This window comes from Eleutherodactylus coqui, chromosome 7 (genome assembly GCF_035609145.1).
Source record: "Eleutherodactylus coqui strain aEleCoq1 chromosome 7, aEleCoq1.hap1, whole genome shotgun sequence".
Lineage (NCBI taxonomy): Eukaryota > Metazoa > Chordata > Amphibia > Anura > Eleutherodactylidae > Eleutherodactylus > Eleutherodactylus coqui.
This window is the reverse complement of record NC_089843.1, coordinates 217603504-217622279: the sequence shown is the minus strand read 5'-3', so window position 1 is coordinate 217622279 and position 18776 is coordinate 217603504. Positions and strand designations below refer to the sequence as shown.

Below are 18776 nucleotides of genomic sequence, written 5' to 3'. Positions count from 1 at the left end.
AAGCACATCTCTTCTTTCGCTGTCAGCGCTCGATCATGCGACGCATCGAGGATCACAGTGGAAATAAATGCGTTTGTTATACGTCACGAATCAGGCGAGTTTTATCATGGATTGTGATGCAGTATAAAAAGCACACTTGTTAACCCTCTGCAATCCACTGTCTGACGTCTTCCTACATTCTGATTGAAGCTTGTGCAACTCCAATGTCAGAAGACATCCGACAGGGTATTCTTACCGTCTGTTGCCAGCCACTCTGCTGTCGGAGCCTCTCTGGCGCACACACACTGGCTTCAGCCAGCAGATGGCACCGTTGTATAACAGCAAAAAGAGAAAGCCTTTTAGGAAACCCTGAATCCAAAATTGGATTGGAAAGGGTTAAGGTTAACATAGCCTCCTGATGCAGTGAAGCACGCGTGGAGGGCGATTGTTGTGACCCATTACAGCATTTGATCCCAGAATGTGTGTTCATATAGATTACTGATTGTATTTTTTGCTGATATCACTTAGTACTATTTCTAGTATTGATCAGGTTTTCCAATGCATTTACATTCATGTCTACTGGGGATTTTTCATTTTTTTCACCCTGTTTTTACTGGATGGTTATTGTCTTTGTGTCTTTTGTTGAGGGGCTGTTCTTTAGCTCCATTATCTCCTTGATACCTATTTTTATATATTTTATGAGTGAGAATTTGCAATAGGTTTTTTTTGGTGTTGTAGAGGTCACTATTGGGGGGGGGGGATTATTGTGTGCAAGCATTACTGTGGGGCACAAAAGGGAGCACTCTTACTGTGGGAGGAACTACGAGGAGCATTGGGGGCAGCAGCAGGATGGAGAGTGTGTGCACAGGTGAGTTGTAGCCTTAGGAGATCTTTATGGTCAGATGAGAGAGAGAGAGAGAGAGAAAGTGGACCAAACCATTCAGAGAAGAGGTCATTTGTGATCAGTGGAGGTAACTACACTGTAATCACCAGCACTGTGTAGAGCTGGAATCTATTATATTGTGTCTTCATTATATAGGAGGTTATTAGAGCACAGCTGAAAGTGTTATATAAAATCAGACAGCCCGTTTGTTAGAGAACATTTATAACATGGTATATATTTTTGGGGGAGGATCACGGCCGGTAACCACACAAAGTAGTTGCAGGAAGCAGTAGCGAGGACCTATGCTAAACTTCTACACCATAGTCCATGTAGCTACACCCCTGTGGGATGCAATTAACTTAATGGTATCAAGGCTTTGTTTGTACTTGATATATGACAAATCTACATGGATGAAAGAGTGCAGATTAAAAGAGCCATAGTGCGAAAAGCTAACCGTAAAATTTACCATAAAATAAGGAGAATGGCTTCAACCCTTTGCAATCCAATTTTGTATTCATGGTTTCCTAGGGGGGCTTTGTCTTTCTGCCATTATACAATGGCGCCATCTGCTGGCTAGAGCCAGTACTGCAGTGACATGCTGGAGAGGCCCCCGACAACAGAGCAGCCAGTAACCTACAGTAAGAATACCCTGCCGGACATCTTCTGACACAGGAGCTGTACAGCCTTCAATCAGAATGTCTTCAGACGTCAGACAGTGGATTAGAAAGGATTAAAATCTAACAGGATCCGGTCATTAAAAAGAACAGGTTTTTACCACCGTCATCATTCATAAGACCGCAATCCGCCAATCAATAACAAATTCCTTTAAAAATCGTATTTTCATACCGATCAACAACGCAAGCTGCAAATATGGGCATCAATTTCCCAGCTGCTCCGCCGCGTCTACGGTGCGGCTCCAAGGAAATGGCCCACATTAACAATTCCCACTTTATATTTCCCCATGTATGCCAACTTCGAAAAATAGAAGCATTTTGCTCTTTGTGAGGCTGTACAATGCTCGCTGCCATCCAACAACCTAGTAAGTAATGCACAGATAAAAGAATATGCTGACACAACCCTCAGCAATGACTATTATACACACACAATATTACCAAGGCAGCAAAAGTCAAGGGACTTAACTTCCCAAAGAACAGAGCACAACTTCATTACTACATGTCTCCCGGGCAAAGTCTGGAATGGATTTTCGGAATTCTTTTTCTAAAGGGGTCTTTGTTTGATAGTCAACAATATCAATGCGTCTAGTAAGTTACCTTTTCAATGTCTGCAAGAGACGACAGCGACTTGGTCTGCAGCACCTCAGGTGCCGTGAAGGCGCGGAGGTCCTGGTTCGAGACATTCTCATCTGTAAAGGTGATGCTTCCGGACGGCAGCAGCAGCAGAGACCAGGGGGAGATGATAAAGCTAAGACTTGCAGGGTCCGCTGCATGCAAGAAGAAACACTAGTGTTACTAGAATGATACATAACGGAATAGTAAAATGCTGCACAGGACAAAGAAGGAGCACTTACATAACAAACGCTACTAGGGCAAACATATCTAATGGCAGACTGAGGGATAAGACAGTCAGGAGGGAAGGGAGGGGTCCCAGTCTACCAAGATCAGGCATATTGAAATTAAATCAGCCCCATTCACATTGGATAGTTGGCCAACCTCTCCAAAATTGGCATGTTCAGACAGCTTTTGTCCAATGACCATAAGCAGTTTTAACCACTTAGTGGGAACTCAATCTTGTGCCTTAAGGACCAAGTGATTTTCATTGTCACATTGCAAGAGCCAGAACTTATTGAAATAGTCATATGAGTAGAGATGAGCGAGCATACTCGCTAAGGGCAATAACTCGATCGAGCATTGTCCTTAGCGAGTACCTGCCCGCTCGGAAGAAAAGGTTCGGCTGCTCTCTCCCTCTCTTCCCCCCCCCCCCCCCGCTTCCCCCTGCTCACTGCAGCAACCCACCTCTCACCCGCGCCGGCAGCCGAACCTTTTCCTCCGAGCGGAGAGATACTCGCTAAGAACAATGCTCGATCGTGTTATTGCCCTTAGCGAGTATGCTCGCTCATCTCTACATATGAGGCCTTGGTATTTTTTATTTATTTATTTTTGGGAGGGAACCAAACAGCCCGGACGAACCCCATTAACTACAATGGGGTTTGTCTGCTTTCTGCCCAGCTTTTGTATGGAAGAAAAAGTGCTGTATAAATATATCAAAAGGACAAAACAGAGATCTGTATAGTACACATCCATTTATACCCAGGACTGTAACAAGGGGGCGCTCTCTATGTCTAGAGGAAACAAAGTTTCTACACCGACATAGAAAGGGGTTCTTTACTGTAAAAGCAGTGAGACTATGGAACTCTCTGCCTGAGGATGTGGTGATGGCGAACTCTATATACGAGTATAAGAGGGGCCCGGACGCCTTTGAGCGTTACGATATTACATGGTATATCACGGATTACCTATTATTCCGATTGCCAGAAGGAATTTTTTTCCTTTAAAATGGGGAAAATTGGCTTCTACCTCGTTTTTTTTTTGTTTTTTTCTGATTCAACATTGGGGCGCGAGGCTAAACTGGATGAACAAGTCTTTTTTCGGCCTTACATACTAGGTTACCTCTGACATAAATATATATTGTGCCTGCAACATTTATAAACCCACCAGATGGGAGAGCCGGTTCTGTACTTCCCACATTGTATTAAACACTTCGCATACACATGATGAATTTAATCTGAGCTCAGCAATGACTTCGTAAATTTGGCATCACAGACGGTGGAACAATTTCTAAAATTAAGCTGTTTTGGGATGTGTGGTTTGCCTCATCTTCCGAGTTGTTTTTGCATATTCAGTCGACCATGATGCACGACTATTTCTGTCAACTTCTTGGGGGAATATAAATAACTTTTGTGCTAATCTAATTGTCTACATGTAAGAAAGTCGGAAGTCATCTCCTTCCTATGAGGCTGAACTATACTTCGCTGTTGGCTAATTCTAAACCGCTGAACTGAAAATATAGATCCCAAGAGTTCCTGGTCTTAAAGGGGTTATCCCAAGGGGGTCCCACTGTATTCAACTTTTCTCAATCGCTGTAGGATCACTTCTCCCACCCATTGTGACAGCAGAATGAATGGGGCTGTGAATGCACAGGTACAGCCGTTCATTCGCTTCAACCGGGGCTAGTGGAAATAGGAGCGTTTGTACTTGGCTGTCCTCTGCAGTTTCATTGAAAATTAATGCAGCAGCACCGCGCATGCGTGGCCATCAGTCCGGTCCATCTGCTTCTAACTGGGATGGTGTAGTAAGCCTGCAGTAAGGACGACAAGGGACCCTCAATTCTATGGATCAGTGGGCGTCAAGCATGTCTGGGATAGACATAAATCTATCCTAAGAGAGAAATAAATGGAAATAGAAGGGCAGGCTAGATGGACCATGTGGTCTTTTTTTTGCTGTCAATGTTCTAGGTTTCAGTGGTGAGACCCCCCCCCCCCCCCACACACACACACAAAAAGCCAGGAACAACTGTATGATGCCCTTACTAAAGAGGGACAGCCCGTCCTGAGGCAGCCGTGATGCCTAGTCTTCACACTCAGGAGGCACGCAAGATCCATAGCCAAGTCTTCTACGTGCCCTACTCTCTGCCTTCCCGGGGACCAGTGTCACCATCGCTGTGGCACTGAGGTAATCCCTGTCCTCCATCCATTGGAAGTACAAGTTGAAAAGTGAATAAGAATCCTAACTGCAGTGTAAAAGCTGCGTGTTGGTGCGTCTGCAGTGAGTGTCCGGGGAACGCTCGATCACAGAGAAGAGTTTTTCGAAGCAGCGGAAGACATGCAAGACAAGATTTTCCAACCGGACATCTTGCATTTTTGGTAGACTACAGTCTACTGTAGGCAATTGTGAATGATCATTCTTGGTTGTTTTTCAAACAAGGGTAGCACGAAGCGACCAAAAATTGGCTATAGCAGTTGAATTTTAGTATATAGCCACCTTTAAGGGGTTATCCCACGAAATCCAGCTATTCCCTATCCAAAGGATGCTACCATTTTCAAAATCCTACGGCGTTTTTAAATGAGGTTGAATTTCGACATTTGCTCCTCACAAGATATAGCATGCCTTTCACAACTAGTGCTCCCTTCCCAAAACAAAATGCTTATTGCATACTATTACGTAGGAGGGTTGATAAACCAGATTTGGGTTTGGCATACTGAATAATACGATCCCGGAGCAGCACCTACACAGAAACGTCATCACATAAACCTGTTCTATAATCTCTTCTGTTTACATAATATAATAAACATATTTTATTACTACTTAGTACATTCTTGCATAACACTTTGTTACAGCCGGGCACACGAGCAACACATCGCATCTTGCTTTGGCCACAATCCGGAAGCAAACTTACAGCCCGTGAAGTCTATGGAATCAAAATGGGACAAGTAGCACATCTGAGGAACCAGCTATGCAAATATTAACCCTTTCCAATCCAATTTGTATCCGGGTTTTCCTAGGGGGCTTACTCTTTTTCTGCCGTTATACAACAGCGCTATCTGCTGGCTAAAGCCAGTACTGCATGAGGTGACACGTTGGATAGGCTCCGACCGCAGAGAGGCTGGCAATATACAGTAAGAGAACCCCGACGGATGTCTTCCAACATCAGAACTGTACAGCCTTAAATCATAATGTCTTCAGGAGGTCAGACAGTGGATTGGAAGGGGTTAAAATAACGGTCCACCTTTGAAGCCACGTTAAATGAGATCTGGAAGTTTTATGAACAGCAATTCACTAGAATATCAGTAAAATTGATCTCTTCAGCCAACCGGAGTGTTAAAGCAGACCTACACCAAATAGATGACCACTTCGTGATTAGAACATATGGCCCAGTAATATTTTTTTATTCTTCTACGCTGTTCTACCAAATATTTAATTAATACTAACATGAATGGTTCTTTTTTTTTTTTGCTATGCAGGTATGGCAAAGGATTGCAATAAACTATTGTCAAATTGTAGCAAGCATCAGGGAAGAGGGTCTGTGAGGCCAGAATAAAAAAAAGCTCCTGTGGCTCTTGACCATACCCGTGCGAGCTCAGCATGTGCACTTCCAAATTTCTGCATGGAAGTTTTGCCTGAGCAATCAAGTTCACTAAAAAACACAAATGTCTACAAAAGTAGCGTACAAAAGGAAAACCGCTTGCAGAAACATTAGGTTTTGTTGCATTTTTTTTTTTTCAATGTGAACACAGAAATGTTACCTTTTCTCATCAGTTGTTGCAAGCTTTCAGTGCTTTGGTTTAAAACGGCCCATAACTCCTCCTCTTCTAATGGGCCTCCTCGCACCTCCAAAGCTTCAGCTAGTGACACTTGCATGTTATCTATAGAGCGAGAGGAAGCAAACAAAAAGGGTAAATGACACCAAAATGATCATTGCTACAATCTAAGGCTTTGTCCACACTTCCTTTTGGCAGTCTGGCTCTGCGCAACATTCAAGAGCAAGAATAGCGCAGTCTGCAGCACTTTTCTTGTTGTAAAAATAATGGTAACCCAACAGACCACTTAAAAGTCAATGTAGTCTGTAGTATTGAGCGAGTATACTCGCTAAGGGCAATTACTCGAGCGAGCATTGCCCTTAGCGAGTACCTGCCGCTCGAGACAAAAGGTTCAGGTGCCGGCGGCGGGCAAGGAGCTGCGGGGGAGAGCGGGGAGGAACGGAGGGGAGATCTCTCTCTCCCCCTCTCCCCAGTAGTGGTATCCATCATTTCTAGGCTATAAAGGCATCCGTTTAACAGATGCTTCATTAGTTTTTTAATAGCCGTTCTTGAAAGATCCAGTAAATGGCTACTATTGTAGCCCAATAGTGACGGATGCCATGGTTAGGCAGGTTAATGCAGTGTATCCCAACTCCAGTCCGCAGGGACCGCCAACAGGTCATGTTTTCAGGATTTCCTCAGCATTGCACAGGTGATGTAATTATTGTCGGTGCCTCAGACATTGCTACAGGTGTTCTTACCATAGGATATCCTGAAAACATGACCCGTTGGTGGTCCCTGAGGACTGGAGTTGGGGACCTCTGGGTTAATGTATCCGTCACCCAGACAATAGAACAGCATCTGTTTATCAGATACGTCATGAACAGCTATCAAAAGCTCATGAGGTAGACTTTTACTGGATGCCTGTGACCGATGCTATACAGTGGCATCTGTCAGCCACAGGCTACTATGGAAAACCAAAAAGGTTTTACAAGTAGGTTCTACTTTACTGGACTCCATAGGATGGAATAGCATAGTTGACCATGTTAATCCATAGGCTACGTTCTTTTTTGGACACGCTTTCGACCGCTGTCCGAATGCAGAGTTCCTAAAGACATGTTTAGTTTGCAGGCCCGGAGCATTCCCGCCTTAGGGTGTATAAAAGGAGTATAAGAAGGGCCTGGAAGAAGTCCTTCTTGAGTGTTACAATATTATAGGTTATAGTCACTGATTACTTTAGAAGGGCGGTGATCCGGGGATTATTCCGATTGTCAGATGGAGTTGGGAAGGTATTTTTTCCCCTTAAGTGAGAAAAATTGGCTTCTACCACGTTGGTTGTTTTTTGTCTTCCTCTGGATCAACGTTGGGGATAGGGGGGGGGGGGTAATAAGGCTGAACTGGATGGACAGAGGTCTTTTCAGCCTAATAGGCTTTGTTACTAACTATGAATAAATGGCTCAATTGGGAGAATGTTCTTTGTAAACACGGCCACCAACAGGGTGTTGAGCGATAATTTGTTCACAAGTCGCTTCGTTTCAGCTCACGTAAAAATAGATGCTGGTTTATTAATCCTCATCCGTTGTGAATAGGCAATACCGTATATTCCGGCGTATAAGGCAACCCCCCCAACTGTCACCTTATACGCCGGGAATACAGCGGAGCAAAAAAAAAAAATATATATATATCAGTACTCACCTCCCCCGGCGTTCTGCGGCGCTGCTGCAGGCTGCTGCTCCCTCCTGGTCCCCGGCAGAGCATTGCTTTCTGGACGCAGGGCCGTCAGCCAATCTCAGCCATTCAATGACATCATTGAATGGCTGCGATTGGCTAAAACACACGTGCCTTCAGCCAATCACAGTCATTCAATGATGTCATTGAATGGCTGTGATTGGCTGACAGCGTGTGTTAGCCAATCACAGTATTAGCTTTCTGGAGGCGGGGATTTCAAGCCCTGCGTCCAGAAAGCAATGCTCTGCCGGGGACCAGGAGAGAGCAACAGCCTGCAGCAGCGCCGCAGAACGCCGGGGAAGGAGAGTAATGATTTTTTTTTTTTGACACTTTCTTTTTTTTTTGTATTACCGGCGTATAAGACGACCCCCGACTTCAGAGCAGATTTTTCGGGGTTCAAAAGTCGTCTTATACGCCGGTATATACGGTAGTTTGTCTTTCGATGACTAGTCAATAACTTAGCTGGAAGGTGTGCGCTTCAGCAACCATGATGATCAACAACAATCGCTCTCCAGTCGTTCGTACTCAACGAGGGGACTACTTTAACGCTAAAAAAGTAATGTGAACACAGAATTACAGAAGACAAAATTCTGTTTATAGATTTTGGGCGTCAAAACGGTCTAAAAGATGCTTACAAAAAGTTTTAAAAAGTTTGCGCAACCCCCGTTGACGTCTACGGGGACTTCTGGTGCACTACCAGGTCAACCAACATTCAGGATTTTTCCACATTGCTTGCATGAGTTTTCTCAAAATCTACAGCATTCCAAATACATGTGACCGTTCCTAAAAGGCTTCTGGCTTACAGCCCTGGTTTTGGCGTTTAGTGGCGGATGTGAATCAAGTGTCTCAGCTGTTTTTGAGGACTATGGAGAAAAAAAAAAATCACCTTTTCGACCAGTAATACTACTGCAACAGGTTTGATAAAAACGGCCCCTTTTGGGTCTTGTGCAAACCATCTTTTGTTCTATTTTCTAAGATTTATGTCCCTTTTTGTAGGCTGGAAGCAACGGATAAGACGCCTTGGATTCTGCTTTTGAAAGATAACCAGCATTTACAGCAGTTGGTTATATTTTAAGCTTGTGAGTTGGATTCAAACCAAGACTCCGAGTTTCACGATCAACCATCTCCATCCAACCACGAGGCTTCTGTTTGTGCAGCATTGAACAAGCACATTCTACTGTGACCGGACTCGTTCTAGTAACCATTGGCGATCCGGTTATCAAGGCAGCAGCGTTGCATAGGTGACGTGTTCACTCTCATGGCTGCCTCATTAGAGGAAGGATGGAGAATCACAAAGCATCTTTAATTACGGCGAAGAACAAAAGCATGGCTCGTACCTTGACCTTTTGTGAAAGGATTGTATTGACAGACAAAACCGAAGCAGCCTGCCTTCATCAAGGAGTTGTAACCATACCAAGAAGCAGAGACAAATATCCCGTCCGCTCAGACAAGGAGTCCAGGAGTTGGCCGCTAATCAGTGGAGAACTGTTGTGTACTGGCACCCCCAGAGAATGTGGGGACACCCCAACTAGTAACACCCACTTGACAATTTATTCAACACATCAGTAGAAATGACAAATGTTCTAAAAAAAAAAAAAAATGGCCCCTCCAGTGAAAAAAAAAACAAAAACATTTTTCCTTACTCTGGAGGTCTCCTTTGTGTATTGCAGTCACTTCCATGCAGTACAGCCTGATTGATTCTTGTCATCACCTTGAAATTGGTTTCAGATTAATCCCATGATGCATTAGCACAGCATTACGTAATCAGCTACAGCGCCTACCATCTCTGCAATACTGCAATTACCATCTGTATTCAGCTAAATAAAGTTACAGACCACAAGTATACAGTCAGGAGGACGAGCTGTGATCTCCTCTATTGTAACTGTGTGGCAGGAGCTGTGTGATCATCATCATCAGTATGTATGCGTCCCCTTCTAAGCAGTTTCTGTGGTAAGGTCCATGTAACAGCATCACACTGACTGAGAAACGGACTAGAAATTGAACACCTAAACCCAAGTAGATCTGCGCCAGTCAGAACTGAGATCACATGACCAGCTTTGTAGAAAGAGGCCAGGAAATTCAGATAGAAAGAAGTAACTAAGCAAGCTAACACTAGCTCATTTATATATACTGGGGGGAGTGGCCCTTTAATCAAGTTCCAATGATATAGCAACATGAGTATAAAGGCTAATTCCCATGGACGGATTTCTGCGTTGTTGTCCCGCAGCTATTAGGTTCCATTGAACCTACTAGCTTTCTGCCCTTCAATGTTCACGCTGCGGAATTCTACCGCGGAATTCCGCAGCGTGAAAGAAATCGCGGCATGTTCTAATTGCTGCGGGAAAACGCATGGCCAGCTTCCATTGCAGTCCATAAAAGCCGTCCGTCACGCGATACTTCCGCTGTGAGCACAGCGGAAGCATCGCGTAATTATGCATCACCCCCACCTCCCCACCTGCGCGTCATGCACTGCACGTCGGACGGGACTTGCGTGGAGGATCCGGACAGGCGAGTATGGGTTCTTTGGGGGGCACTGTGTCAGACTCCGCTGCGATATTCTGCTGGTGGAGTCAGACACGGCCGTGGGCAGAAGGCCTAAAGATACCTCCTTATTTGATACGCAGTGGCTCGTTCAAACTAGAAATCGTTCAGCTGTTACAGCTGTGGCAGAGAAGAATGATTTGTCTTCTATATGTTCTCAATGGGGTCGGCGCTGCTGCCGTCGGCCCCATTGGGCGCATATAGAGAAGAGAACAGGAATCGCAGATCGCAGATAGGTGCGATCTGCGATTTCTATGGCCTAAGAAGGACCGTTTGGGTTCTTGAAGCCTAAAATAACTCCTAGCGCTCTCCCTATAGCAGCTCCGGCACCAGCAGCACTGTCCCTGATCTCTGTCAGAATGCATCTATGGTGAGCCGCAGGAGGGGCCGTTTTTTAATACTCGGGTGACACCTGATCTCCCCAGCCACTCACTGCAGGGGGGTGGTATAGGGCTTGAACGTCACAGGAGGAAGTTGTAATGCCTTCCCTGTCTTTCTATTGGCCAGAAAAGCGCGCAAATTTCTCAGGGAAGAAAATGAAAGTGACTCGAACATCGCGTGGTACTCGTCTCGAGTAACGAGCATCTCGAACACCCTAATACTCGAACGAGTATCAAGCTCGGACGAGTAGGCTCGCTCATCTCTAGTTTTTAGCTCTACATAAAATGAATGAAAAAAGTGATCCATTTATCGTTCGGTTCTTGGCTGCGTTTAGACTGAATTAAATTGCCCCTTTCCGCTTTTTTGAATGACGTGTTCCATGTAAAAGGGCCTTAACAGAGCGCAGTAATCGATTTAGTTTTAAATAAAGTGTATAGACTAGAAAATTTGTTTCCAACGCCTACCAAAATATATGACCCTGTCTTATATTAATTATTGCCCCAAAAGAGGCGCTAGGTCTTATTTTCAGAGGATGTCTTACTATAATTACCTAGCAGGCTTGATCCAGGTCCCAGCCACTGCTTTCCGGAGCTCCAACGTACTTCTTGCATTCCTCGGCCCCCCCATAGAAGATCACTTCCTGGTTATGGGATGCATAAATCCAGGAAGTGATGGCTCCGATTGGTTCTTCAGTACTGCTCAGCCAATGCGATGGCTGTGATTGGTTCATTGAGCAGTGCATTGATTGGCTAAGCAGCAGTCGAAGAACTAATCACAGCCATTGCGTTGTGGAGGGCGGATTCATGAATTGTCTGAGCTATGGCATTACTGAGCCGGACAGGTAATGTATTCTTTTTTAAATGTAATGCAGCTAGGGCTTATATTTGCAGCATCCCCCAAAACCATCATAGGGCTTATTTTCAGGGAAACAGGGTGTGTATATATAAAGTGCACGTCACGGTCCGTATTATGCGATCATCCATGAAAGAGCAGCCAATAGATGGATTTGCTTTCCTCCCCTCGTTCTTCGAGTGCCCTGAAACCCTTCAATTATTCATCCTGCTAAATTAGTGAACGCGGCTCACAAATAACACAATGCTACTTTGTATCACTGGATCTATTTATGTTCCCTGATATTGTTAGTTTTCCTTCAGCAGACACATGTGGATATAGCAGCAGATCAGAGACATTTTCATGCCAGGCTAACAGCCCTTCTGGAAGGAGGCCAGAAATAATAGCATATGCAAACGTGCGGCCAGCGAGTATGCGAGGAAATACCATACGTTTCACATTACTCATAGACACGGGAAAATAAAAGGGTCAAATTCAAGAGCAGCTTGAAAGGCAGACTGCCCGGATAAAAACTGGCGTGTGCTCCAACATGTCACACGGGATCGGCCGCGATGGTCATTTCTGGAAAACCCTAATTTGCAATTAACTAGTTAGAAAACACATACTCCTTAGTTACATAATATACACTAAAAAAGGGCTGCATATCCGCACTTAGGGCTTATTCACATGAACACATTTGGGCCGCATGCATAATTTTGAGTGCACGATGCAAAGCGAATTGGACCCTATGGGTTCAGTCATGTGCGGGCTTTTTGCATGTGCATTTCAGTTGTGCAAAAAATAAATAAATAACCCGCAACATGTTCTGTTTTCGTGTGTATTGTGCACGGAAATAGCACATATTAAACTAATTAGACTTAATTGCCCATTGAAATTAATGTAAGCAAGCTTGCGCATTTTCTTATTTTTTTTCTCCGGCTGAATGATGGATTTTACGCTCACCTAAAAATCACTGGTGTAGGTGCACTTAAAGAAATACAGTAAAATATGCGCGCACGCACACACACACACACACACACACACACACACACACACACACACACAAAAACGCAACGTCCATCAAAAATATAAGCCAACACAAATGTGAAGCCAGCCTTTAGGGGTCTTTGTATACCTGCAATTTTTAATGGGTGATTATGATGCACTTTTGTAAGTATAACGCATTACATCGCTGCACTTGAGATTTCTACCTGCATGAAAAAAACACGTGAAAATGGCATGTTTTTCCAATAGTAAGAGAAAAAAAAATGCATTTGTAATGAACCGACAGAACAGAAATACTTTTTATAAAAGACCCATTTACACACCATGAATATCGCTTAAAAATTTGCTCAAAAGCCATCGTTTGAGCGATAATCATTGTGTGTAAATGCTCTCATCTTCCATTCTTCAGCTGAACAATGATTTTTGGGCGAGCATAAAATCCATCATTCAGCCGGAGAGAAGATAACACAGACCGCATGCTGTGTTTGCTGTCCATGGTGCTGTGTTCTCCACGGGAGCTGCTGATTATATTGTATTTAGTAGAAAGCCTGTGGCAGCCCATGGCAGAATGAAGGAGGTGAATTCAGAAAACAGACCACATGCTGTCCTCTGCATATAACTCCTGGAGGCTCATTTACATGCAAATGAAGGTTATAAGCTGCTAATGGACACTAATGTCCATTAACAGTTTATGCAAACAATCGTTCAAAACCTTTTAATTGATTATGTGTACATAGGCCTTAAGCTAACAAAAGCACTGCCATCAGTTAAAAATATGAAAACATTTTGTTTGACATCTCTAAGTTTCCCAGCAAACTGGACTAGCCTGGATATGGGTGTGGCTTAAGTGTTAAAAGGGTTGGGGTGTCTTCACACACACAAAAAAATATATATTAAATATCCTAGTTCTTGGCTTATAGCCCCTTTACAATGGCAGAGAAAGTCATTCAGATTCCTGTGGTCAGTCTGAATGCGTTAACAATTGAACGACGAACGATAAATTGTTCGTTCTTTAGTTCTAAATAAGGGAGATGGAACAATACCTCCACAGCGCCACCTATTGGAAGGCAGTATTCCTTCAAGTCAATGTCAAACTCTTTAAAAAAGCCTTGTAACAATGACCAGGAATTGAAAGCAACCTTTCTTCAGTTTCTGCATGTATAGAAACAGAAATACGCATCTTCCATGTAAACAGGCAGTCATTCATCTAAGAACGACTGCCTGTTTACTGTAACTAGAGGCCGGTGGTCTGGAATGATCCCTGACCCGCTTTGCCTCCATTCACTACAGATGATCGTTCCTGTGCTTTTACATAGGAGGATCATCACTGGGACCACCCATCAGCACCTATCACAACCTAAGTGAGCTAGTATTACCTTGAGTAGTTACTTCTCTCTGTCTGAAACTCCTGGCCTCTTTCTCCTCAGATGGCCATGTGAATTCAGTTCTGACCAACTCAGATCTACTTGGGGTTATGTATTCATTTCTCAGTATGTAGTCAATTTCTCAGTCTGCGTGATGCTGTTACACAGGACCTAGCTGCAGGACCTGATACATTATTGGATAAGTGAAACCAAAATCTTTCAGCAACCACCTGGTGGCTGATAAAGGAACTACATTGAATGGAAGTGACTGGAACACAAGAGAGGAGACCCCCAGAATGGTGATAGGCAATCAGGTGAGGGGGCCGGCATGGAAAAGTATGTTTTCGCTTGAGTTGTAATTTAAATTTCGCAAATATTTAATGCAAAAACATTTAATGCAGACATTTTCTCCTAGATATGGAAAACAGTGGGCAATCGCATTTAAAAAAAAAAACTAAAAAAAATAAATTACCGTTTCTCGGCAACTTATATAACAAAAACAGGAAAATGTTACAGCAGACGACTGCAAATAAAAGCATCTAAAAGGCAGGCAAAAGCATTTGTGAAATTTAACGCTTCCGTTTTAATGGATTTCTTCAACCCAAGAAATTACTTGCATGATATTATAAGAATCAAGGTGATCGATTTTGCCAACTGATATGGGCTGTATGAGACTCTGAAACAAATCTTATGCAAGACCAGAGTGCTTTGTACTACTCCAACAACGTAGCCTACCAAATGGAGCCACGATATGGCTGGGACATGGATATCAAATAAGTCAAGCCTTAATACTGGTAGAGACTTGCAGTGAAATGCAGGAGTACAAAGAACACTTCCAAGACATACAGAACAGTTCATAGTCTCTTGCATGATGACGAATAGTGAAGATATCAACGCCAGCTGCCTCTTTATTAGTATGGCTCCTCAAACCTCTTCTACTGTGACCTCACCTGCCTGGACCTCATCACTGGTCAACCAACGTTCATGCCAAAATGAAAATCTCTCTCCATTTCCCGTTAGCTTGTGTCCTGAAACCAGTAGAATATCAAAAACTGGAAACAAAAAGGAGTCGATTTTGTTACTAAACCAGAGATTTTAATGTCTAGCTGTTCCTCCCCAAGAACTGGAAGCACCTCCTAATTACTAAGCTTAGCTGACCCCATCTGTATTTTTTGTGCTCTTCATACACCAATGGCTCGTTCACACAAATATGCCCTCAATACAACCCATTGATTTTAATGGGTTCATTCACTTGAGCGTATTTTTTCAATTGATGTGCGATTGCGTGAAAAATGCGCAGCATGTCCTACCTTGACGCGTATTACACACCGTAAAAGCCCATTGAAATCAATGGATGTGTGCAAATAGACGCAAAATACGCCGTTTGCCCGGAAAGATCATCTTCAGCAAGAAGTTAGGCAATACTGTCGTTGGCTTACAATTTGTTTAACTGTGTAATATTGAGATCACTTCTACCACAAACTGCTAGATCCAGAATAGTGAAACAATCAAAAATGTATAATGGGTGGTAAAAATCATTTTTGATGAATATTGATCGATAACTGCGCATTTCACAAGACTAGTCGTTAAAAGGATACAAAGGCTAACCACTAATTTTCTAAACTCACGGAGAAAAACAAGGTTCCCATGAGCTGCTTTTGGTCATCACTCAAAAATGCACGGCTTCTGACCAAGACTTTGTAATTCTAGAGAGATCCTGCTATAAGCAAGCTCCCCACAATTACCAGATCCATGGCCCATAACACAAATTCTTTGTGGTTATATCCACTCCGGAAGCAAGGAATGTAAGAAAAACAGAATCTCAACTTAGAGGAAATTCACTTTCCTTAGAGTCATTACAGAAGCAATTACAGCAAGAGGTCCACCTCTCCTCCCGGTTGGCACAGCTCAATGCTGAGTGGACGAAACACAGAATCTATCCATAACTACTCAAATCTTAATGTAGGTTTCAATGCCAACCAAAACATGAGATTGTCTGCTGGTGTGAGTAGATTATTGGGGGGGTTCTGGTGAAGAAAACCCGTTCTCAAGTACTCAAGTAGGCTGGACTGTCGGTAAGTCTTAAGGTCTTCTGTAGCGTTTATCCTGGAGTTTTTGTTATTTTAAGGCTGCTCTCACATACCTCTTTTTTACCGCGAGTGACGCAAAGGTTTTGAACGTCGCAGTATAACACTCCCAGACACCACTCGATCGCGGCGCTGGAGGGCGCTTTTCAGCGCTGACGGCTCTATTTTTCTGCACCTCTTCACCCATTACAATGATGGGGTGCGCTAAAACATGCTGTCGGCCAAAAACGAAAGTAAACTGGCTGAAAAATGCAGCTGTTCCAATCTATGAGTTTAGATAGAGCACAGGTTAACCCCTATCCTTTCCTAGGGTGTGTTATGGCTACCTTCAAAAAAATGGACTGGAGCAACATGGGCCTAATCATCTTATCTATCTGGTATATTGAAAGCTTGGGGTTATTTTGCTTGCATCTTCCAACAGGTCTAGTCTTCCAAGCCTCTCGCTCATTTGGTAGGCTATTCTCCATTTCCAGCCATTTTACAATACTTGTGTCTTATCTTTGTCCAGGGACTGCATACCTTGCAAATAACATGTAGGGATCTCCTCTGGACTGATGCCAGTATGGTATATACAGAGAACTTTTGACATGACCTGAGGGACCTGGCTCCAATATCTTCCATTTCATAGCCGCTTTCAACTCCCCACTACCTGTTTCTAGGCTGTTCAACTTCATCCATTCAAGAAACTATGCTTTTTCATAGTAGCACCAACTCCTATGAACTCTTTGCTTTATAGTAGGCTGTTCTTGATGGAGATAGAAATTTTAGGGTAAGCATCCTCTAAGCAGCTGAGAATAAGATGGACCAGAGCTTTACTAGAAAGCTTTGGGTTATATCAGTCACCATGATGCACAAATTATCAGTGTGATGAAAACTGCGAGAACATACTTATAAGCTACTCACCTAATGATATAGACCTCTGACCAAATGACAAAAAAAAATTATCCTTGGTACAAATATGTACCTGGAGTTGGTATCAACTCCAGGTACATATTTGGTGGGATTGTCTAGAAGTTGGACGCCTATGGTGGGATGTATCATCTCTTTTCATTGAAGTTGTACAAGAGGTCTGTGAACATCTCTCCAGGGATGGCTCTCCTGCAGTGAGTCCTGGCTCAATCTCAAATATTAAAAAAGGTCTCCTGAGACACTTTGTACTTGCCATGAAGCGAATCATCCCTAGACTGTGAAAATCAACCACTTCCCCCATCAAGGCTGATGTGGGTTGAGGTTTTAAGACTCCCTGATACACATGGAAGAACTCAGGTCCTTGGATAACACCTTCTCCATTGTTTACTCTGCCTGTTTTGCATGACTTTAGAGGTTCTTCCGCTTTTTCAAGCTGTTACAAAAATGACACACTTCCACGTTGGCTTTAAGTATTTTTCCACCCTCACGAATACTGTCGAGTTCCCATTTTCCCCTCGTATTTCTCCTTTCTCTTCATGTGCTTTGTAAAATGTAAATATACTTTGTTGCAACTTCAAGGGGAAAGATTTCCTCTCCACATATAAACTTATGTGTTTTTAATTTGTGTTCAAACAGATGCTTAATAAAAACATTTGAGCCATAAAGTACATAGTGAAATATAAAACGCACTACATACACTCAAGTGTTTTGGTTTGTGGTTCTGTGAAAGAAGCCTTAGAGAATTCTAAGTTTACAGGGTGTTCTCATTTATTGGCCAGTGTGAAGAACGGCTCACACAGGCCTACCATGCTAGTCTAAGATGATGGCAAAAAGAAGCACTTTGGAACCATGTCAGTAGACCAATATACTAATAAAACTAGATACTTTTTAATGGTGAATTGATGTTGTTACAACAAGCTTTCCAAACAGCCTAGGTTTTTGATTCTATAGTGAGGGTGATCAATGAGTGGAACAGGTTGCCACGGGAGGTGGTGAATTCTCATTCAATGGAAGTCTTCAAAACAAAGGCTGGACAGACATCTGTCTGGGATGATTTAGTGAATTCTATATTGAGCAGGGGGTTAGACTTGATGAAGGTACCCTGTAGGTCCCTTCCAACTCAACCATTCTGTGACTCTACAAGGAGTGTCTCTTACTCTGGAGGGCCCAACAGATGCATTAATTACGCAGGGAGTCCATGGATTTCAGTATGCAATGCTTCATTTCTCCTGTGCTAGTACTGAAGGAGTACAGAAGGAGACCCCTGGGAAACATTCACATTGTATTTTTTTTTTTTTATTTCACACTTTTCCCTTGGTAGCTGGGACATCTGTAGGGGCAGCCTCCACAGGAGCCTTAGGTTACTGGGGAAAACATCCCCCAGTAGTCACTAACAGAGCTGGTCAGGGTCTGTTAGGACCCTACAGCTTTGCTGTGACAGGGAGCAGCTGGCGGCCAAATGTTCACCGAGTCAAATAGCAGAAGTGACACTTCCACTTTCTCTCTGCACTACATAGCACTCTGTGAGCGCTATGTAGTCTTTAAAGGAGAAGGCAGAAGTGGTTAAAACACACTTCTGTCTTCTCCTCTGGTTCCGCGGCTGTGTCTGACAGCCGAGGATTTGACCTGATGATATGTTGCATGCATTTTTTTTTTTTTTTTGCCATTGGCCCAGGAATCAGCGCCGCAAATTTACTGCACTCTGTCCTTAAAGGCTTATAGAAAGTGTCTGGTGTAGTAGAAACAGAATCCGGTTTGTCCTTCATAACTCCTATCAGTTAGGGGGCTCTCACACCGGCGACAGCGGGCGTGGC

At 43.5% G+C, this 18776-nt stretch overlaps 1 protein-coding gene across 5 annotated transcripts in view; it reads right to left on the bottom strand.

Moving 5' to 3' along the window:
• The window catches only part of PTPN13 (protein tyrosine phosphatase non-receptor type 13), a 210946-nt gene that overhangs the window by 145310 nt on the left and 46860 nt on the right, over positions 1–18776 (bottom strand). For all 5 annotated transcript variants that reach the window (XM_066574375.1, XM_066574378.1, XM_066574379.1 and 2 more), the window contains exons 2-3: positions 6123–6242; positions 2134–2303 (exon numbers count right to left, since the gene is read on the bottom strand). In XM_066574375.1, the coding sequence (XP_066430472.1) occupies positions 2134–2303; positions 6123–6237 (285 nt within the window). In that variant the 5' untranslated portion in view covers positions 6238–6242. The remainder of the gene's footprint in view (positions 1–2133; positions 2304–6122; positions 6243–18776) is intronic.